The 24401-nt window shown below is 38.6% G+C and overlaps 1 protein-coding gene across 1 annotated transcript in view; it reads right to left on the reverse strand.

Moving 5' to 3' along the window:
* mtor (mechanistic target of rapamycin kinase) overlaps positions 1 to 24401 on the reverse strand; it is a 234686-nt gene that overhangs the window by 156596 nt on the left and 53689 nt on the right. Inside the window, exons 17-22 of the mRNA XM_077224547.1 lie at positions 21280 to 21414; positions 20401 to 20530; positions 15276 to 15526; positions 6561 to 6647; positions 4317 to 4484; positions 241 to 353 (exon numbers count right to left, since the gene is read on the reverse strand). Of these exons, the coding sequence (XP_077080662.1) occupies positions 241 to 353; positions 4317 to 4484; positions 6561 to 6647; positions 15276 to 15526; positions 20401 to 20530; positions 21280 to 21414 (884 nt within the window). The remainder of the gene's footprint in view (positions 1 to 240; positions 354 to 4316; positions 4485 to 6560; positions 6648 to 15275; positions 15527 to 20400; positions 20531 to 21279; positions 21415 to 24401) is intronic.

The raw sequence follows: 24401 nt of genomic DNA on the forward strand, positions 1-24401 counted from the left end.
ATAACATGGGTTGCAAATGGCGGTTCGTGTTGACCTGAAGTTGAGACTTGTTGATACTTTAATAGATAGTACAGCAAATAAAATAAAAAAATAAAATAAATGTTTTCCACATTTCATGCCAACTACTGTAGCAACACTACTTTCACTACTTCACAGGTGTGAATAACACTTGTTTAAAAAGAAAAGTAATAAGAAAAGTTCTTATGGAGCTTGAACAGAGCAGAAGATTATCATACTGACTTGCGGGCCTGCAGGGGGACATCGGGGGCATCGAACAGTTTAACTACGGGAGGCAGCAGTAGGTGGAGGTAGTCATCCAGGTTAGCTCCAAACAGCTGGATGGCCATGAGCAGCTAGGACACAGAAGGAAGAAAACTTCCTGAAAACTGTGAAACTGGTGCATCAAGAAAAACAGTACATCTCTGGAAAAAATTGTTAAATACATCAGAGCACTTGGCACACAGTAAACCATGATATAGAAATCCATTATAGAAATTTGTTTTAAAAATGATCACAATTATTAGGAGCCATCTACATCGCAATGAACACATTAAAGCATTTGTTTTGACCCTATAGCGAACCACTAATCACAAATGTCTTTATCTTTTTTCCACAATTGAGGTACACAACAGAGCGAACATGTGCTAATAGGAAAGCTTAACAGCATTAGAAACAGTAACTACACTGAGTAAGGTTTAGTGGAAGGTCAGTTCTACGTCACACAACTTCTAACAAGCTTACTTCATTTTGTGACTGGACGCTACAAACCAGTACTTAAAAACAGACTTAATTTACAAAAAAATATGTAATAAGTTTTCCATATTGATATGAAATGTGACTTGAGGATACTTTTCCAACAGCAGTCACTAAAACAAAACAGCAAACAGGTAAAAGATTTGAAAGATTCAAAAAGAGAAATGGCTATAAGGAGGCCATCTTTAGAATAAACCCTTTTTTTAAATCAAAATATAGCCCCTCACAAGGTCAAAATTTTGCCAGCGCAGCTCACATGAATGACTGAGCTTTTGTTTTCTTAATCGGCCCATAACAAATGTTAGGCAGTTTAAGAGCTCCTTTAGGGTGACCTCACTGCTCCCAGTGATGCAGACGGACGGTGGTTATGGGCTCTAAAGGCGTGCAAAGAGAAGACTCATGTGGATGTAGGAATTACTGAATTACTTTTTTTTGGGATTTGTGGCTTTGGCCTGGAGCTACACACATCTGTCAGGAGCTGAAGACTGACGGAGATGATCTCTAATGATGAAGGAGCTCTGGGAAGCTCTGGTATTCACTTACTTTTTTTAAATGTGAAGGTGGATTATATGTATGTATGAATGTGTATGCATGTATCTATTTATTTATTTATATTACATATCTGGAATACATGAGTCTGAAGCATTGTCTGCATAATCATTTTAGTATAAAATTATTTTCTAGTACTGTAAATCTGCTAGTTACATTACACTTAATCTATAATCAAATTCATCTGTGATAGTGGTCAAACAATATACAGTTTCTGGTGTAGATACTGAGATCTTGACATTCCAAACTCTTAGAGTGGAAGAAGGCCGATATAAATTTACTATTTAATTATAAGAGTAAATAACCCATGCTGCAATGATATTTATATTTATTGTAAATAACATTTAATCAATCAGAATTAAATAATTTGTAAATGAAACAATATAAAAATGTAATTTCAACTTCTTTAGACAGCAAATTCTTGATTTTGTAATTTTAATATATATATTTTTTAAATAAAAGAACTGTTAAAAACATGAATTTTAAAAAGTAGATTGTAATCATATTTTCCGTAGAGAAAAAAAACACTAATCTTACAAACAGTACACAGTGAATGAGTATGATGACAAAGGCAAATTCGATATAGGGCAACATAGTTTGAAATCAAGGTTTTAAAGTTTTGTCAGACCTCTCCTGACCCCACTGAATTCACAAAGATGGACTGTCACGCACAGATTACACATACTTTTGTACAATATGCACACTTCAGAGAATCTAACAGCTAGATTAGCAGAAGTTTGCAATGTTCATTGAGTAAAAATATTTATTAGATATTCCAAGACTTCTTTACATGAGATAAACGCTAATGTACAGAATGACAATGGTATATTAGAAAGATATTATAAATAACAAAGAAAAATACTATAATATTTTTTTTTAAATATACCATTTAGTCTGTGGATATTCAATAGTCTTTGAATACAAAAAGGATGCCTCCTAAACTGTTCTGAAATACAGGTTATCAGATTACCTACATACAGACAGAGGGGAAGGTTTGTTGGTCGTCAGAGGAGTGCAAGGTTTAGATCACGAGGTTTAGATGAGATCATCTGACACCCAAAGGTGAACTCAACACATATTGAAATAATGTGAAACAGGTGGCACAGACAGCAGACGTAGAGTGCTTACACACATTAAATTACCATAAAGTACCATGCGATATCCATATTGACCTTTTAGGTAAATCCATAAATGTGTTTAGACAAGCAGCAGCATTCCGTCTTTTTACTGTTAAAATACCATTTCACAGTCACACATCAGAACTAAAATACAAGTAAACTCTGTTATATCAATCAACAGAAATGATCTTTAAACGCTGCACTGTTTTCTTCATCTGCCTGAGTGAGGAGAAGTGCTTTAGTTTTACTCTCTGTCTAAAATGGCAACACTGTTTGACTTCTGATTGACAGGCGTAGGGGACTCACAGAACAAATTTTTGTTTTTTTGTGTGTGTGGGGAGGTGGGCTGCAAAATTTAATTTTGCTTTTCTTTTATTACTTAAAGCTCACTTGAATACTTTGATACCACAGCAAAAAACTACTAGCCTAACTGATAAAGTTCAAATATTATTAAAGACAAGTCAGTAATAAAATAAGAACAAAATAAGAGCAAATTACTGCTTGCAATGGACAAATTACAAGCAGATAATAATACTAAATAACAAAGTTACAAAGTCTAACAGTAGTATTCAATTAATTAAATTAATAATTAATAAATTAATAATTAGGCCTTTGTTCAATTTGCTCACTGTAGAAGTTACCGAATAAAATGACAAACATCCGGTTTCTTTCTCAACTGTTCATTTATGACATAACCGAGAGAATACTTGCCAAGACGGGTATTTTGACATAATTTTGTGCGCATGTGTCCATTCAAGTACAAGTAAACGCAGAAGAGGAATCAATTTGGTGTTCGAGCGCTGTCTGAAACGCACCTCTCTCTCTATCCCTCTCTCAAGTGTGTGTTTCTCTGTGCGCCTCTTCTTCAGCATTAAAAATTGTTTCAATCTGTAAATTGCCAAGACAAAACACGTCCAAACGATAAACTCAAACTTACACTCCATGATGGTTAAACTTAGCAGTTTATCCGCAAATCACATGCGTGCCCAACGGTAGGGCCTGGTCAGTACGGATCACAGATCAACTGCGATCCGTTGCACCCCTAGTAGATGCTCAAGAGTGATAAACTCCCGACTCCCAAGACCATATAACTGTATGACGCAAATTACATGAAATGCACATCATCAGATTTTAATTGTCTGAAGGACAATATGTAACCTGAGACATTCTAGTGGAGTCTTAACTCCTAGAGGCGAAGAATGTGACTGAAGCGGGGGCACGGCGTCACACATCTCCTAAATTGATTTCCTGACATTTTACAGACTAACTCCTATTCTTAGTCCAAACACACACACTCTACAATCATATTCTCAAACACACGCTGAACAGACATGTGGCTCCTGAAGACAAAAAAGCTGATGATGTGCATTTCAGCCATCTATTTATGGCTTTCGTTGACACGCTGTGCCATGTCATCACGCCATACACTCAGCCAATTGACTAGCATCATGTATACACTTGCTTCAGACACTGGTTCACACAGAAGTGTTCCCATAGTGTCAACGCATGAAGCAGCGGTAAAGTTCCTATTCGAAAAGGACACTGATTTTTAAAAGAAAATAGAAAGTCATCTCTGAAATTGTGACTGTGTGCACCACTTTGCTATATGACAAAACTCAATTGCTCCGATGAAACTTAAACCCTGATTTAAGAAAATTGAGCATAAATATTAATGATGTTGATGGAAAACAGAACAGAACTTCACATAAAGTTACACAAATAATGTTGATATAAAATATGTAAAAAAAAACAAAAAAACATGTAGGCTTATATGCAGTTGTAACAATACTATGTGTATCAATCTAGAACATTTTTGATGCATTGGTGAATCAATTATTTCCCAAACCTAGTAAGAAGCATTGCTACTTTAACACTCATATCAGTGTATGCATTTACCTTAATGGTGACACTACGCCCAGGGCTGTTGTCGTGCATGAAGACTCGCAGCATATGCGGGATGAGTTGTGGCAGGTAGAGTTTGAATTCTCCACCTAGAGCCACCACTATCTGCTCAATCAGCAAAATAATGGTGTTCTGCATGGGATTGTTTGGAGTCCAGTATTCCTGTAGAAGAGAAAACACCATATCCCAGTGTTCCCTACATGAGTTTGTTTTTGCTGTGGGGGCCAACATCTCAAAGAAGTTTTATGTTATGTTATGAAATATGTTGTGGTTTTTTAATAATAAAATACTATTTATACAAACAAATAAAACTCCAAAACTGTATAACTAGATACAGTCTGTATAGTCTAGACAGTATTCACACCACTGATTCTTGATTAATTGCATTTTGGGAAGCAAGTCGATTTAGTTGTCCAACTAATCCAGTCCATGATTCAGACTGCTTTGATTCTGCCTCCAATCAGTTAGACCGGTTCATTAAAAAGAAAGAAATCAAGTGATTCATTTCCAAAATAGACACATTGTGTCATTTCGTACGTTGAATGAACGAAATGACTCGAAAAAAGATTTGTTCATTTTGATGAACGTGTTCGAACAGGAGAGTATTTGTGCTTATAAAACTTAAACTTTTTTATTTATTTTTGAAATGACCGATCGTTTTGCAAGATAAGACCCTTATGCATCGTCTGGTGTCGTTTAAAGCCATTTGAAGCTGCACTGAAACTGTCATTTGGACCTTGGACCGTTTGGTACCCCATGAAGTCCATTATATGGAGAAAAATCTATAGAAATCTATAAAATCCTAGAATGTTTCATTCAAAAACCTTAATTTCTTTTCGAATGAAGAAAGAAAGACATGGACAACTTGGATGTCATGGGGGTGAGTAAATTATCAGCAAAAGTTTTTTAAAAAGTGAACTAATCCTTTAAGAGGCCATTGTACTATAAAAATATCCTGTAGGTTACAGAACTCTAAACTTTCTTGTTAGTCCAAACACAGCTTTTAATGAAACCTAGCTCAGAAAACGACTTTATTTTAGACTAAATGTCATCAGTTTTCGTCGACTAAATTCTGACTAAAATAAGACTAAAATGCTCAGACTTTTAGTCAAATGAAACTTGACAAGACTAAAATGAGTATGAACGTGACTAAAACTAATAAAAAACTAAAATGACAGCTTGACACAAAGACTAAGACTAAAATTAAAACAGGCCGCCAAGAACAACACTACTCTGCAGAAGAAGATAAACGCCTACTTTTACATCATTTCCTCTTTAACCCCGCCCACCAATTTGCTCATGTCAATGTTCACTTTGTTGGCAAATTTTTTAACTATGTAACAAGATATTTTTCAAATTCAGAAGTTTTCAAAAGAATTCCACCTGTAATGGCAGGGACGTTGAAAATTATTTTAATTCATTTAATTCCAAGTTTTGAAAGCACATGCCTATCAAAACGGAGTGTTCGAAAGAGTGGCTCGAAAACAGGATAGAAAATAGCTTGTTTCTTCTAAATTAGGATTTCTTTTATGTAAAAATCTTGATAACATTATAAGTGGCATTCAGGGAACATTATAAAAAATAGAAAATGATTCTGTGAAGGGCTTTCAGGATGTGAAGCAGAACATGGAATTTCATTTGCAACAGTTTGCGTGTCTGCTTGCTAGAGAAAGATGCTCAACTGTTCATCACTTGCGGGCCATATCTGTGGTGTTGCAGTAGCTCTGTCATTTCTGGCCACCGGGAGACTGTACAATACGCTCTAAAATGTGTTTCTGTTAAACCGTTCAGTTCACTGTTCATTCTATCATATTTCATACAGCACATATTTTCTTGTAATAACGTTATACAAAAATCACATAACAGTTTTTACTTTACATGTCCAATTTAGTTTTAAACCAACTGACACGTGTGCTGAGTGAGCTTGTGATCAGCAATCAAGCGTATGCAACAGAAGTCTCTCTCTCTCTCTCTCTCTCTCTCTCTCTCTCTCTCTCTCTCATCTCGGTTTGTTCTGTTGTCTGTCTGTCTTTCTTTGTCTGGACACAACACTGTACTCTGCACATACTGTGTGGTATCGGTTTTTAGTATTGGAGCATTTTATGGAGTACGAGTACAAGTACATGAGCACAGTATCGGGCCCTATACCGAGACTGAACAGTGCATCCCTAATTAAGTGCACATTTTTGAGGCCTAATATTTTGTTTCAGTGGGAAAATGTGTGAATGAATCTCTCACCCGGATTAGTGTGAAGATATCGTCCATGTACGGCCGGATGTGGATCTTGACAAAGCATACAACCATCCCCATCTGCTGAAAAAGGAACTGAAAAACAAAAACAAAAATCTGATTAAAATTAGAGACAGACACAAAGAGAAATAGACGACAGAATAGGTACAAACAAAACTTGACTGCTAAAGAAACTCCAAAATCAAGTAGGCTACTCTTCATGAGGTTGATTTGAAGTTAAAGAAATATTTTAGGTATGGATGTTTCCTAACAAAATTAATAAATAAATAAAATAATAAATTATAAAAATGGCAACTAAATGTTGAAATTCACATGAACTAAGATTAATAAATGCCGTAGAAGTATTGTTAATTCTTAATTCAGGTAAACTAAAGTAGTTAATTAATGTTAACAAATGAAACCTTATTTTAAAGTGTTACCCAATGTACAAATGATAAATCAATTATTTAACTCAAACAATAATATCAAATACTCAAACCAACATTTCAAATCGCAAATCAAATGCTCAAAATGACAACGCAAATGATAAATCAAATTAAAATGAGATATTCCCCTGAGACGTCAATCAAGGGCAATGTGACTCGGCAACATGACTAGCCAGTGCAATGTTTTTTTAAAGTTATTTATTTGCCCTGTCCCAATTTGCGAAGACCAACTCACAATATTCCTGCACAGACCATAGAGGCATACTTAATGAATCCTGCCAATGCTGCAGAAAACGCAATGTTGTTCTCTATGAAGATCAAGTTGCTAGCTACTTAATCTAATTACTTATTCCATTTAGCCTATGCTCGCCATCTATTTGTCACACGACACTAACTGTATGGACCTTACAACAAGTCCATTGGGGCTGGACACAAAGCTAATCTAATGGTTAAACAAAATCCACAGTGAATTTTTATCAGTACCAATTTTTGAAAGACTCTAGAACGTCATGTATTACATGAAACTAACGACCCTGTATGCTTTTGGGATAGGCAGGAGAGGGAAATTCGGGACAGTCTAAGCTCATGAGTCACAATGATTCATTAAATGGCAAAAGTGCCAGAAGCTGGACAAAACAGAGCTGCTCGTTTGAACCGCGAGCCACATGGAACATTTATCAGCTTGGCTCAAAACATTCGGCAATGTGAGCTTTGAATCGGTCAGCGACCACTAAACAGAGCTGTGAGATCCAGAGAGAAGTGCTTGAGTTCGGTGCAGAGTTCTCCCACACAAACCACAAATTAAATGCCAGATGAAACAGCGCTGACATTCTCAACAACACTGATGTGGAAAACAGAATACGATACAGTTAGAATGCTTTTCAATCTACAAGTCGCCAACATTTACAAATGATTCAATGCAGTAACACTAACTGAAACCATGGGATTGTGGCAGAAATGTGGGATATTCATATTTAATTTCATTCTATTATTAATGTACACATTCAATTTATTAAGGGTAAAGGAGTAATGGAATAAGTAAAAGTAAGGGAATATAATTGCAGTATTTTTTGGTTACTAAACTATAGATTTGTGCATTTGTATTCATAACAAAATACCAAACCAACAAAAAGTTACTATTTTATCATGGTTGTGAGGTGCAATGCATGGTTTTAACTGCGGTTAACATGATCCGAATACTATGGAAGATGTTCCGCTATAAAAATGAGTTAAAAACAGATGCTACTGGTTTCGTTAATGAACATAAATTTTCATTTGCATCTCTCAACTCAAGCTACTGCTACTGCCACTCCACTCAAACTACTGTCAGACACAAAGCATGTAATATTAATTTGTGAAATGTTCACTCTTTGGCAAGTGTTTGTCATGTTCTGATAATAAAACCACAATTAACAACTTTCCCCCAGGAGCAAAAATCTCCCTTTAAACTTGAAATAAAGATTTAACATTTATCATGATAATTATTGATATCGACAGATATGGAAAAAAAATAGTGATAATTAGCCATAATTTGGCCATAAGCTCCACCCATTGCCCTTGACTGACACTTCTTAAGGTGCATCTCCTTTGAATTTGATTCGTCTTTGTGATGTCAATTTAAGCATTGACTCTTTTGAGAACTAAATTATAGTTTAATTATGACAGGTTTATGCTGAATTGATAGTGAAAATAAAGTAGCAAACACAAACAAGATTGTAAAGTTTGACCAGACAAACTTTGATGTTGGCTTGATGAAGCTTTGTCTAAAAAAAACTTTAGTTTAAAGTTTAAAAGAAAAAAAACATCAGACCCTAAGAACCCACATTATAAAACATAAGAACCCCATTAGACATTAGAAACTTTTAAGAGTCTTCTGTTTGTTGCAAAGAATTGTTAGCATGTTTCTAACATGTTGCTAAGCATTGCTAGGATGCTTTAGGGTTTTACTAGATTGTTTTTAACATGTTAAGCAGTTTGCTGGTTTTTCAGTATTTAGCTAAGCATTGCTATGTTCAGTGAAGTTGTTAAAGTGGGAATGAAACAGAAGTTGTGATAGTCTTCTCTACCCTATTGTGATGTATATCTGTGCATAATGCCTTCTCAAACTATAAAAATAGGCGGGAGTGGATTTTGTCCATCGGGAATTTATTGGATCATTGGATTGTTGTTGTTTGCTATTGCCACATTCTCATTTGAGTGGCAGGTTTTCCCGCCCTCAAGTTGGTAAGCACGAGAAGAGAAAGGATGTCTTTGCAAGAGGGAGGGGAAGTTATTTTGATTAAATATTACAGGGACATGAATTTTAAACAAATACTGATGTGATTGTGCACGGATAAATCATTTACAATAAATACTGCACTGTTCTATGAAAAATAAGAATTGAACATTTTGATTGCTAGCATATTTGAACATGTTGCTGTAAGTTAACATGTAGCATTTTGCTAAGTGTTGTTCCCATGTTCTTGCATGATGCTAGTATAGTGTTACAAATTTATTAAAATGTTTAATTGAGGTTCCAATACAATAGTCTGAGAAATTTCTGCACACTGTTTCCAATTTTGAGGCATAGATGATGAGATTCAAAGAAGATTAAGTCAAGCAATTCAGGTGTTGGACATTAGCTTTTGTCTGTATGAACTTCCTGGCCATTAAGATGGGTGATACAGTCGGGCTGATTGGATTGCCATCTATACATGACACTGTTATGCTGATTGGATTAGCATCTGATCAGGTCACAAACCTGCCTGTTCCTGTCTGTCCATAGCTCTCTATTTTAAGTTAAATGAGTCTAATGGCTCTCGGAGCCACTGTCCCAGTCGTTCAATAGTCTGGCTGATTGGATTAGAATATTTACATTTGAATCACACTGTTATGCTGACGAATATCAGGGTTGCGGAATTTCCGGTAATGTGCTGATTCCTGTACTTCTTTGTTCAGATTGCCTAAATCCCTCCCCTGTGGAAGGATAAAACACTGTGTTTTGCGTACGAGTATTGCGTAAGTTTAGCTTACGCTACGGGAAAGATTCATCTTCGAGATACTGAAGCCAAAAAATTATCCTTAATTTTGTATTCCTTGTCAACGCAGTGCAGCAGCTAGCAGACCTAGAGCAGGCCATCTCGCATGCTCATTGGCTGCCCTGCGGCAACTGCTGCAGCCTACCAGTGAGGCCAGCGTGACCTCACGCCCAATGCAGGGCGCCCGCGCCTCCATACCGTCACAGCCCGCCAGAATGGGCGTGGCTTAGCGTATAAACGTAGGGCCTGTAGGCTGACTTCCCTGGTTTTTCGTCGACTGAAGCGAAGTCGCTTGTGGCGCGAGCACGGCCGGTTACGCACTACTCGTTCCCTCTCTAGAGAGAACCGAGGTTACGTTAGTAACCGAGTATTGTTCTCTTACGAGAGGTTCTCTCGTATTGCGTAAGTTTAGCTTACGCTACGGGAACACTTTGTCAACGCCGTGCGCGCCAAGCATTCACCATGAGACCCCGAACTTTCAGGGGAACCCCATAAGTGAAAAATAAGGTGGCCAGCCACACGGGCCATCACTTGTACATAAGCACACGTAGGAAATACAGAGCAGCGCGCCGGTCTGTATAGGCACATGGCACATACCCTACTTAGTGCAGCTCAACCAGGAGAGCTGAGTCATGTGAGAGTGATCTGAGCAGGAGACCTGGGAAGAATACACCTCTCCTTCAAACTGACAACAGTTTAGCCTGCAAGGCAGGAACTTCTAGGTTATAAAACCTGACAAAGGTAGATGGGGAGCTCCAGCCTGCCGCTACACATATCTCATGGATAGAAATTCCACTGGACCATGCCTACGAAGAGGCCACGCCTCTCGTGGAATGAGCCCTGATGCCGAGAGGGCATTGCAGACCTTTCGACTGATAGACAGCGCATGCAGGTCCCCCACACGTTTTACTGACGACAGTGCAGTCAGAAAGACGGTTTTCAGTGATAGATGTTACAACCCCACGGAGTCTAGTGGTTCAAATGGAAAAGCTTACAGGGCCTCGAGGACCAACAAAAGATCCCACATGGGAACCGACGGGGGGTGCGGCAGATTCATCCTTCTAGCTCCTCTAAGGAAGCAGATGACCAACTCGTGTCTTCCCAATGACTGGCCGTGCGTCGATTCTGCGAATGCTGCCACGGCCGCCGCGTATACTTTGAGCATGGACGGGGATCTTCCCTTATCCAGCAGCTCTTGTAGGAAGGTGAGCAGATGCGCCACCCCGCATGTCCAGACCTCTGTCGGTGCACCATCCAGAGAACACCGACCATTTAGACGCGTAGAGCCTTCTCGTGGAAGGGGCTCTAGACTGCGTGATCGTGTTCTTCACTCCTTCTGGCAGGGCAACGAGTACCCGTTGATCAACCATGCATGCAGAGACCAGCGCTCTGGATGGGGATGCCAGATCGTGGGCGCGAGCCTGAGAGAGGAGATCTGCCCTCACCGGAATCGGCCACGGAGCTGTATGTGACAGCCGTCCTAGTTCCGGGAACCAAATCTGATTCTCCCAACGCGGGGCTATGAGGAGCACCGAGTGGCGCGTTTCCCTGATTCTCTTGATCACCTGTGGCAACAGAGAGACCGGAGGGAAAGCATATAGCGGGAGGCTGGGCCAAACCTGGGCCAGCGCGTCCTCGTCCTTCGAGAAGAACGTCGGGCATTGAGCGTTGTCTTTTGACGCAAATAGGTCGACTTCCGCTCTGCCGAATAGGTGCCACAGTTTCTGGACCGTTTGGGGTGCAGGGACCATTCCCCTGGGGGAACATTGTCCCTGGACAGTTTGTCTGGGCTGTCGTTCAAGTGGCCAGGCACATGCGCCGCCCTCAGCGGGCGCAGGTGCATCTGAGACCAAATAAGGAGGCGTTCCGTCAGATTGCAGAGATTTCTGGATCTGAAACCGGCCTGACGGTTTACATAGGATACCACAGACATGTTGTCCGAGCGGACAAGAACATGCTGGTCCTGTATGAACGGGAGGAAGTACTTCAGCGCGTTCTCGACCGCTATCAGCTCCAGACAGTTTATGTTAAAACCCTTCTCCTGGTCTGACCACTGGCCAAATACCGGTCTGCCCTCGAACAGCACGCCAAACCTGAGTTGGACGCGTCTGTCGAGATGACTTTCCGATAAGAGATGGTTCCCATCATTACTCCCTGCTGGTACCAGTCGGCCACTAACCAGGGCTGCAGAGCCGCTATGCAGGTCTGAGTCACTCTTATTTTCTGGCCGCCAGACACCCAGGCTCGACGGGACACGCAAGCATTCAACCGCGTGGTCTTCTGCACCTCAGAGAAGCGGTCAACGATCCCGTTCACCACTGGGCCGAAGAGACCAGTGGGGGAGAGCGGCGCGTTCAGGAAGGTGGCTCGCCCAGATTCCCTCATATCCGCGAGCGTTAACCAGAGGTGCCTCTCTGTCACAGTTAACGCGGCCATGGCTCGTCCGATGGCTTGGGCTGCAGCTTTGGTGGCGCGGAGGGAGAGATCCGTCGCACTTCTCAGATCCGTAGCCGCAGCTGGATCCCAGCCCTTCTCATCCCACTCACGGAGGAGGTCGGCTTGCAGGATCTGAAGCACAGCCATTGAGTGTAGAGCAGACGCGGCCTGGCCAGAGGCGAGGGCTGACTTTAGACGGGAGGCTTAAGACGGGAGGGCTGACCGTGACCGCCATCTCGGAGACGGCGGGCAAAGATGCGCTGCTACCGCCTCTTCCACAGGGGGAATAGCCGTGTACCCTTTCTCGGCGGCGCCGTCCACTTGGGAGAGCGACACGGAGGCCTGTGACTGAAGTCTTGAAGAAAAAGATGTACTCCACGACTTTGTCAGCTCCGCATGAAGTTCCGGCAGGAATGGAGCTGGCCTAGTTGCTGAAGCTGTATGGCGGCGGCGACTCTGAAGGAAACAGCCGTCGAGCCTGTTCGGCGCGGGTTCCTCTGGCAGCGACCACTCGAGCCCGAGACGGTCAACAGCCTGTGTCAGCAGGCGCATCAGTTCCGCATCAGCTCCAGCGCGGGTACGGGTAGATTCCTGGATTGACGAGGTGGCGGAATGAAGCGACCATTCCTCGCTGTCCGATGCCAGGATGGAGCAGCAGTCTTTCGTGCCGTCTTCCTCGGCCTCATCCTCCATTGCGACGGCAGTGAGGCTCGTAAGCGGCAGCTGCGCGTCAGTGTGGAGAGGCGGAGAAGGCGAGGCTCGAGGGAGGTTCTCCGGCGAGCGCGTCGCTGTGGCCACAGGTTCCGGCTGTCTCAGGGAACGGCGCTTCTTCCAGCGCGGTCCCACAGAGGGCGGAGTGACTGCTGCAGTGTTAAACGCCTCGAGTCGAGCCCGCAGGGTCGACAGCGGAAGCTCCTCACAGAGCTCGCAGCCCCCGGACGCGTGTTCCAGGCCCAGGCAGAGAGTGCAGATCAGGTGGCGGTCTCCGGCGCTGAGCGGGGCTCTACACGAGCCGCAGGAAGTGCGAGGCATCTTGAAAAAGACGCTCGCTGCTCTTTTAGAATTTTTTTTTTTTTGCAAGGCAAAAAGGATACGTCGCCGGATAGCGTAGCTCGCACGGATGGCTGAAGGTGGCGAAGACGGCCGGCTTCCTCAGCGCTGTCCTAAGCTGGCTGTTCGCTGTTCGACGGCGGCGGTGGCTTCTCTCAAATCCAGCGATGCGAAGAGCTTGCTGAAGAGACGAAAAATCTGAGAATTCAGCCTACAGGCCCTACTTTTATACGCTAAGCCACGCCCATTCTGGCGGGCTGTGACGCTATGAAGGCGCGGGCGCCCTTCATTGGGCGTGACGTCACGCTGGGCTCACTGGTAGGCTGCAGCAGTTGCCACAGGGCAGCCAATGCAAGCCACGCAAGATGGCCTGCTCTAGGTCTGCTAGCTGCTGCACTGGGTTGACAAGGAATACAAAATTAAGGATAATTTTTTGGCTTCAGTATCTCGAGAAGATGAATCTTTCCCGTAGCGTAAGCTAAACTTAAGCAATACAAGAGAACCTCTCGTAAGAGAACCACAGGAAAAGAGTTACGAGCCTTGACTCATTGGTGTTGCCAGATATTGCTAGAAAAAAATGGCAAACAAAAACAAACCCATTTATTACAGCCCTGCCCCCCTTATTTCCTCTTCAATTTCTTTAGTGAGAATTCTAGGACAGAGACTCCTCCATACTGGGCGGGACAGAACTTGTGGCGACCGATAAGAAGCTGGATTTTGAAAGTGAAAGTCTTAAATTTGTCTTTCAATTTTCTTTTTTGAAACAATCTTGTGAAATGTCCTCTTTATGTTGTGAATTTGAGCTGGGTCATAACACCATAATAATAAATTCAAATGCTTTATATTGGAAACAAGACCAGTGTGTGTTTGTGTGTTTTTGTTTGTGTGTGTGTGTGTGTGTGTGTGTGTGTGTGTGTGTGTGTGTGTGTGTGTGTGTGTGTGTGTGTGTGTGTGTGTGTGTGTGTGTGTGTGTGTGTGTGTGTGTGTGTGTGTGTGTGTGTGTGTGTGTGTGAGTGTGAGTGTGTGTGTGTGTGTAGCCATATTTAACTGTATTTTTGTTTACATCACAGTTTATATTTCCGCATATGAGGAAATGAAACTGGATTTGCATTTGATTTATCATTTGAGAATTTTATTTATTTTTTGACCATTTAAGTATTTGATTTATCATTTGAGAAGAGGTTTTTAAAATTAAGCATTTTAATTTTATCAGGATAAAACTTCCATATCTAGGTTCAGCTCAATGAAATTGCTTTACAGATCAAATAATACACAAGTTTTAACAGAAGAATGAATTTAATGCTTTTATAAAATAATTATCTTCACATTTATGCTTTTAAATCCTTCAAAATGTTGCCCTAATTCACTGAAAGTGCCTCAATTTAACCTTAATTGTCTTGCTTCTTTTTTTTAAATAGAGGGTCAAACTTATTTTTTCTACTAGCAAACATTGTCATAAATAATGTTGATTTAGCTTAACTTGTACTGAACCCAGAATATTCCTTATTCCTATTAAAAAAAACAAGCCTCATTGACTGATTGTCACAGACGATACACCACAGTAATAGAAGAACACGTTATATGTTGCAATGCCTTGGCATAGCATCAACATGTTTTTGCACTTCTGTTTGATACATTTCTGGATTTCATTTGATTTATGCTTTAACGTTCAATTCTAAATATTTTCTGTAAAAAGCATTACCTCAAACAAAAAAGTGTCCAGAAAGATCAACAGAAATTCATTGCACTGAAATAGTACATTTACAGAACTGTACCTCTCTGATGCTGGCATCACACACTCTGATGACGTTGAGAAAGGTGGGCATAACCTGAGGCAAGAACTGAACACATTTCAGGCCAAGAGATTTGAAAATGAAGGTGACGGCCTGCACCACCATGGTGTGGTGATTGGACAGCGACGGGTCACGCAGGATACGCATCAGAGTCACTATGGCAACTGCTGGGTAAAACTCATCTAGTGGCAGGTTGCCCATGTTGACCAGCATCTCACTGGTACTGTAGTCAGCTGTTGAGAATAATAACATTCAAAATGTTAGATGGTAAAGAATATTTTGTATTCCCAAATCATTTCTAATAAATATTCTCATCTTTTTTTTAAAAGATTGTTCTAAAAACAAAACTCAAAAAGAATTTAAATTCTTGAAAAGGATATTTTTTTAAATCAGCATAAATATATCCTCATAAATTAGTATAACCTTCAACTTGTCTTAAGATGTTTATCATTTTATTGGGCCGTTAATATTAAGCATTACATAATATATAATTTTAAGCATTACAACATAAAACTAACTACATATAATACATATTATCATTACTAGGGATGAGAACAAGTACTCCAAAGTGACAAAAATTCAAAGTCATGATTATGCGTGACATGATTTTTTTTTCTGAATTAGAAAGTCAGCAACAACTCTAAAAAAAACTCTGAAATTATGAGTCAAAAAGAGACACTGTTTTTAATTTAATAAGTACAACATCTTTTTTGGCAGCATTAATCACATATGAGAGCAACCATACACAAAACGTTTACTCTGACAGCACACACAATTTTTTTCCCTAAACAGTTTTCAAATATGTTTATTAAATATTCTTTCCCAATCTTGACAGAACATTATACTACAACTGCAATATATAGTATACTATTCATGAATATATACGGTACAGTGCAAAAGTCTTCTATGCTTTTGATTTTTCAACAAAAATGTTTTGAGAATTGTAAGATATAAATTTGCAAATCTTAAGTTTATATCTTGCAATACTGTTTTTTTTTGTCTTCTCAGAATTAAAAGATATAAACTTGCAATTGATAAAAAATTAAATAAAATCAGAATTGTGAGATAAAAAGTCCCAATTATCTTTATTCTGTGGCGAAAACAAGCTAAGAAGGTGTCACTAGGAAATATTAGTTTACATTTCCAAACATTAATTTAGCTATTAATTGTACAAGTAAGATTTTTGTAAGCATAAGGAGTCAGACAACAGACAGAATGGTCCACATAAAACAAAATATTTAGTCGGTTTGAGATTACGTAAAGAGACTGAATTCATAAGTAAATTTTCAGAAGTTTACCAGCAAAGATACCTTAAAAAGCTGTGTGCAGGTGTACCTTGGACAAAAGCAATCTAAAAGCCAGAATGTGGTTATACCAAATATCGATTTGACAGCATTATAATTTGACTTTACGCAGTAGTGGCACCAAAACTATGGGATAGCCTGTCAGTTAGTATTAGAAATGTCACAACAGTAGATCATTTTAAATCAAACGTTAAATCTTATTTGCCATTCCATTTAATCAATGATGCAGTGTCATATTATTTGGTTTATTGTTTGTTAGTTGTCATATTTTTAAGGCCCCGAATTACTTCGGCGAAATCGAAGAATGAACTGATGTGACATCATTTCGAAAAAAAATCAGGCTGAAACTAAGTCCGTTTGGAGTTCGAAACAGCTTGCCAAAGCGAAATTAGCTTTGGCTGGTAAACACCTTTGTACTACCATTGGTCTGTGCTGATTAGGTAATCGGTGTAATCGGCTCCGCCTTCTCTCACGTGAAAATCTTTTCTGGTTCATATATAAATAGTGATATATAAATAAATGTGACGTGACTTTACTGGAGGACCGTAGAGCACGTGCAAACATATCCACATTGCTATGATCATATGCTTTCCTTAACCTTTTTAAAACTCTTGCCGTTTTCTAAATTTTGTTGTGTGTTTATTTTGTTACTGAAAGCATGGGAAAACGTATAGGAAAGCGTGCAGCACATATTTACATATTCATCCAAACACCACGCTCAGCAGAGTAGGCGGCGTCGGATATTTGATAACAGTATATCGCTGCTCACGTAATCCGAAATTCATTTTATCCCCTAAACGAAAAACGAAAAAGAACTTTGCCATAAGTATATCAGGGCCTTTATTGTGTTTTATGTAAAGCACATTAGTCAACAGTAGTTGTTTTAATTGGTGCTTTATAAATAAAGTGACATTGAAGCTAATGGATAAACAAAATCTACTAAGAACATTATTTTTGAAAAAATTCTCATCTGGCTAAAATGTTACACAGTGCTGTAGCTGTAACGGTCACCAGCTGGAGTGCCCATGAGAGCCACCAGAGGGCATTCCACATCCGACTATTGTCATTCCCTCACAAACTACATCGCCCATAATTCTCTGCCTAGACTCATCAGCACTCATTGTGTCCACCTGTATGTCATTATCTTGTTTATTCACCCCATATAAGCCCGGTTTTCACATTCATTCCCTGCAAAGTCTTGTTTAGTGTTTGTACTACAATTCTGAGCGTGTTTGTGTCCTGTTTCTCCTGTGTCCTTGATTTTCTGCCTGTTCCCTCGGATTTCTCTCCTTGCCTCAGCCCTTTTCTGTTATTGTTTAGATTGTGAAGACCTAAAATTTACTGTTTTATGTTATTTTTTAGTTTTATTTTTCTTTATTCATTTTCATTATAATTTCATAATGTATTTTTTGAAGTCAGACTATGTTTGTGCATATGTGCTGAGCAGAGAGTTGGTAGTGTTATATTTTGCTTATAGGTATGCAATGTTCACTTAGTAGAGATGTTCCAATGATGAATATACTTCAAATGTGTACAGTTGGTATGCTCTTTGCGAGAGAAGGAATGTTTCAACTGATGCAAATGTACCAATTGTATACCACTAATGTATACACTGAGAAATAGTTTCTTAATGTGGAAAGTGGATTGTACCATGTGATTAGATATAAGTTCATTTTTAAACATAAGCAATGTGTTTTTCTACCTTACAAGGAAGTTGTAAGTCTCTCTGTGATGTATACAAGCTCAATCTTACTGTACCACCTTAGAGAAACATAAAGGCATGATGGGGTGAGAGGAAGGAGAAACATAGAGATGACGGGGAAGGAAAGAAAAACCCAGAGAAACCATTTACAGCTAGCATGATGGGATGAGAAGATAGAGAAATGGGGAATAGAGAGATCTGGAAAGAAGACCTCCTCTCATGTAGGTTTATTCTTCTATGCCTCTGTTTCGCTCTGTCTGACGCATGATCTATTATACATAATAAATAGAAATCTATTGGCAAAAGTAACTGGTGTAGCTTCCGTGATTCAACAATAATAGGGGGAAGCAAGATTTTCAGATCTACAATTGCTTTTTTTGTGTATGACCCTTGCCTGAATTACGTCTTTGGACTACCCAGATCAATAAAACTGCATTTGGATCCTCCACCTTCGTGTCTCAGAGCAGTACGGGACAGTAGCTTTTCAGGTAGATTTCTCCAATTGTCTTGGATATGCTGCCAAAGTTCTTATGGATTTAGTCATTTTCATTTTTCTTCTGTCTCTTAATGAGAGAGTTATTTTATATTTTAGAATTGAAGAAATAAAATATTAGTAATGAAAGTCTTAACTTTCTTCCTGCCCACCATTCACTGAGCTCACCTTCAGCACTAAACTTCCCATTGCTCTGTTATCACAATAAGAGGGTCAGCAGGCAGTTCTCAGCCTATGAGAAGATATTTTTCTTAAAGTTGGACAGGAGAAAAACTACAGACCCAGACAGATCTGCCCCAGACAGTGACCTTTACTTTATCCTAATGCATCACTGGAGAGATATCTATACTTCCTGCTGCATGTTTCTTTATGAGGCCCTGCTGTTAAAACTATTTATTCTCTCTGCATAACAGGAGAAGAAGGTTTGAGCTGCTGGATACTGATACTCTGAAGAATGACTAATGACGCCAGACACTTGCCATGAGGAGCAGTAATACATAATGACCCACTCAATCTTCAATCTTCGCTCATGGACCCACAGAACATTTTTAAGCCAATATTGTCAAGTGTCATGTGACTAGTACAGCTAAATGTACGTAACTCTAGAGCATAAATAAAATGGCATCAGAACGATGGTGATCTGGTGGCACCTTAGCAGCTAGATGGTGTAGTTACAGTATCTACAAGCTGGCAGGGGCCAATGAAGCAATGATAATCAAGAAAGCCTTATCCCCTTGGTTTTAACAATTCTACGAAATCATACAACTCCAACAGTAGTTTGACTGTAATCTTTTTCTATCTTTTTTTTTTTTACTGATTTAACACTTTTTTTGTACAAAGAAATATTATAAACATGCTTTAACAAAAATATGAGCTTCATTTTTCTGATCTTATACCCTCAGAAGGCCTTGTTCTTTCATTCTTTTATTCATCCTATATATTTTTTCTGTCACAATCTGAAGGGGAAGACTATCTTTTTTTTTGTGATACATTACGGCACAAATGCTGCTATAACTTGTATTCAGGGAACATTCCCATTTAAATTCTGGATTAAGGAATAGTGGGCATGTTGTACTTGGGCACTGTGTTCACAACAGTGGGAGAAGAAATGACTACATCTGATAACTGAGAACTGTTTGTTCTGACTTTTGGGCACATGCATATAAAATTAGGAAAAGAATGATATGGGTGGAAACCGAGTGATAATGATATGGGTGTAAAACGAGTTAAGAAAACAGCATTGTAACTTGATCTACTTTAATTATACCTTTAAAAGACTTGTTTGTACAGAGTACGGAATTGCAACAAAAAAAGAACGAAATTCTACAATGGAAAGTCACCAATAAAAGGATGAAATGTTTGTACAAATCTTTGTGAAAGGCCAAACAATCTGTGAGCACGCTACCCAGGAGTATTGGCTGTCTTTCTGGAAAGAAAAGGATAAAATGAAGATGTGCTCTGTTTGCTCTGGAGAACACGTGTGTTGGATGACCAGCCTCTTCTATGCATCTGTGATTAATTGTGTTGATGTGAACTCACATTAGTGTGCTGAGAACCCACTGTGTCTAGATGTGCATGCTCAAACAAGCTATGGGAGCATCTGATCACCTGAATCCTGGCTGGACTTGGACTCTGAGAGGCTGACAGCCGAAGCATCACGAGACTGGTCAATCATACCGATGTTCACCTTGTGTTTGTAGGGATCCAGAGCTCCAAGCAGACCTAACACACGTATAGCCTAACAAAAGTGACAGAAGCACAACTTCAACTTAAAAATAGAAATGGTTTCATATTCTAGGGTACAAGTGCAATACATTTTTTAAAGCAAATTCCATCTTCTATAGGGAGTAAACTATTAAATATGTAAGAAAAAATATTATCTAACATAAATTTAACATGGATGAAAAGCAGCTATTTTTAAGCACATTAAATGCATGTACACTCTTCTATTAAACAATTATCAATTATCACACAACAGTATCATAATACAAGATCTGTTCTACGGATAACCAAATTATAGTGAAATTTTAATGATTTATCAAAAATAATTTGTAAGAAAATTTAATGAGATATATTTTGCATACATCCTTGTAAAAGCATAAATTCCCCCATTATTTTTTTTTATACAAATTGTATTGACTACATTCATCAAGTTAAAAAAAAAACTCTATTGAAAACCATAATTTGATTAAAACCTACAAACCAACATTTGGTCCCAAACTATCTATCCTCTAATGAGTAATCATTGAATTTATGCTAAATGTGTAACCCCATTTTCCATTCTTATTTTTGTTTTATTTATTGCACACATTTTCTTCCTTTTTAAGGTTAATCAATGATCATTGCTAACATAATAATAATAATAATAATAATAATAATAATAATAATAATAAAACAACTAAACTTTGACCTGAGGTGGAATTTCCTACATTGAACCCAAATTTATGTAATGAATAAACATTCAATGACAAGAATAGAAATCAATACCTCTCTCCTAATCCCCTGGTTTTGTTCTGTCTTCAGGAAGTTGAGTAGCACCTCCAGTAGAGATGGGTACTTCCTGTATGGCTCCACTACATACCCAGTACTGGCTACTTGTTGACCCAAAGTCCAAAGTGCCACCTGGTGGGACAGAAGACAATAGTGTGTTATTGTGTATTTTATTTATGATTACCAAATATTCATTATAGGTGTTTGGTTATCATGATGATTTTAATAGGTTTTGTGATTGGTCTGTAACATTTCTAAATGCTGCATCTTTACAATACTTCAGTATCTTTTTCCAGTATTTCCTAACAGTATATGAGAAATATATATATTGTTGAATATAAATGACAGTGGAAAACGTGTTACATTATTTTTTATTCGATTTTACTTTATTTCTCAATACATTAAACATCGAAGCTATTCTGCAACAATTAATTTGTTGAAACTATAGTTTCTCAGAGAAAGAAAAAAAAGTAAAGCATTTTAAACAATTTTAGAACAAATGCATAAATGTCAAATGTGGCAATATTAAAAGTGAACTCCGTATGTCGAAATATGTCTACTTCGCTACTATAGGTGAAAATCAGTATGTGGAATGAGTAGTATGTCCGAATTCATAGTATTTATAAAACAGATCGGGAGAAAGTACTAGAATAACCAAATAGTTCCGTCGAGATTCTGAAGTGTGCATCCAATAGACACTACTATCCCATGAGGGAACTAACGCTGTAGATCACATGAAAAATCCACATGGGGGATATAATGTATCTGGATTTCATTCCACATTCATACTATATAGAACATACGTTTTTAAGCGTGTTCTTCATTAAATGTAGTACTCAGACAGTATTGGATTTCAGATGCTGCAAAAATAGTTTTGGGTTCACTGATATTCCAGTCATTTTGGACTTGTACTGATACCATGCAACCTCATTCAAAAGCTTCCTTCCAAAGCTGCAAATATAACTTGTGCAAAATTGGAATATCACATAAAACATTTGCGAATAAAGCACTGTTTCAATTCATGTGTTCAAGAGAACAAAATCGTCATTTCCTTATCTGTAATAAAACTGGAAGTTGCTGTAATTGTTGTAATTGCGTCTCAGAGTGTGCAGACGAAACGCAATAAACAATGTTATGTTATCTTGCGCTTAGATGCGTGGTGTTTGGGAATGCAATCATGTGAGACACTTCTGGGAGGGAATTACCCCAAATCATTTTGATGACAGACTTTGGCTCAGGCATTTCAGAATGATTAAATCAACATTTAAGATGATGAGCAATGAAATTAGTCTGCTGGTTAAGTTATCCAATCACATCCACTGTTGAGGCAAAGTCACTTGAGTTTTTTTATGCATAATCAGGAATTTAGCTGGTAAATGTATTTTACTATAAATGTATATTTTCTATATACTGTAAGTTTTTTATGTGCATTTTTAGAATTCTTGTCGTTCCATCCAGCATTTTTCAATACGATATATCAAAATGTGCATAAAAATAGTTGAAAACGGCTATTGTCAGAGGGGTTACCGAGATGAAGTGAGCTGTATTCAGCTGGTCATCTGATCTCAATATGCTTGTCTTCATGAGGTTACCTGCTACTTGTAAATTCAACACTTTTTTTTATTAATCTACTGACAGGACTGGAGTCTTTATCATGTGCGTATGCATGATTTTAAATCTATTTTAACAAAAGTACATACATTTCTTTCTTTGCTTTTTTTCCAATAAGGAAATATTACTGAGTGCACTTTTAAGCTGTTTTATTGAGAAAATTACTTTTAAAGATTGATCTATAAAAAAAGACAAATAAAGCCCCAAACACAGTCCAAAGAAGGTAAAGTATTTAGTTACATGAGCTACTGTGAACCTCAGTCAACCTAAAACATCCAAACTACAACACTCCTGATTGCTAAAGCAGAATCTCACAGCGTCACACCAAGAATGAAAGCCTTGTGTAAAGTTTTGTAAACGTTGAAGACATCTATCCGCATCTCATAATGGGACTATAAAACCTTTCAGGCTCAAAGTGTGCACACTAGACTGCCTCCAAATATTACTGAAGTATGCAAATATGTCAGAATGTTTCCATTGTTGTTATGGAGAAAGGAAAGTGAAGTGCCTTTAACAACCCATAATGCTTTGCAATTTAAGGACAAAACCCAAACTGCTTCAGAGGCAAGAAAATAGATGTGCATAAAAATAGAAATTCTTTTTTTTTTACAGAAAATACTTTACCAGCATAAGCTTACCCCCTAATTGAGACAAAAAGAAAGTCATATCAAAGCTACACTGTTTCTTAAAGAAACAAATAAAAAAAAAACATGTTATTAATGAGTTAAAAAAAACTCTTCCATTCAAACCATGTCTTTCCTTTACCCAAATACACTTTGATCAACCTATAATAACGTTTTACATTTTAGAGCTGTGTAGGATTATAAATTTTATTTAAATGTTTAATTTAGATTTCCAATACATTAGTATTCTATATTGAGCAAGTTTGAATATTACTGAGACCATTTGTCATATCTCAGTACGAGAAGTCTATGCCTTTCCTGTTGAAACTCATGCTGAGCAAGTTTTAACACCTGTTATTTTATTACTGAGACCATTTGTCCCATCTTAGTACGAGAAGTCTATGCCTTTCCTGTTCTCGTGTCTCACCGGTTGAAACTCATGCTGAGCAAGTTTTGAAGTGCGAGAAGCCCTGCACCGTTCTGTTCTCATGTCTCAGCTCATTTACATGCTTTGTTCATCACAATGTAATCCCTCCCCCTTGAAATGTATATAAGCTAAAATGTAAAGTTCCATTAGATTAGACTTGATTGAGATGACTACAGCGACGAAATAAAGAACTTATACCTCAACAATCTCCTGGTCTGCAACTCTATCTTTTCTACACTTGAGAAGAAAAAAGGTTTTCAACAGATGGTGCCGTGGCCCGGATGGAGCTGAAACACCTGAATCCAGAACTGAATCTCAACAAAAGATTTCAACAAAGACTGAATTCCAGACTGAATCTTGAAACTTCAAGCTCAAAAAAGAATCTCAACAAAGAATGAACTTCTGACTGAATTCCAGACTGAATTTTGAAACTTCAAGCTCAACAAAGATTTCAACAA

This window comes from Siphateles boraxobius, unplaced genomic scaffold (assembly GCF_051911475.1).
Source record: "Siphateles boraxobius isolate OS27281-9 unplaced genomic scaffold, OSU_SipBor_1 9, whole genome shotgun sequence".
NCBI classification, from domain to species: Eukaryota; Metazoa; Chordata; class Actinopteri; order Cypriniformes; family Leuciscidae; genus Siphateles; species Siphateles boraxobius.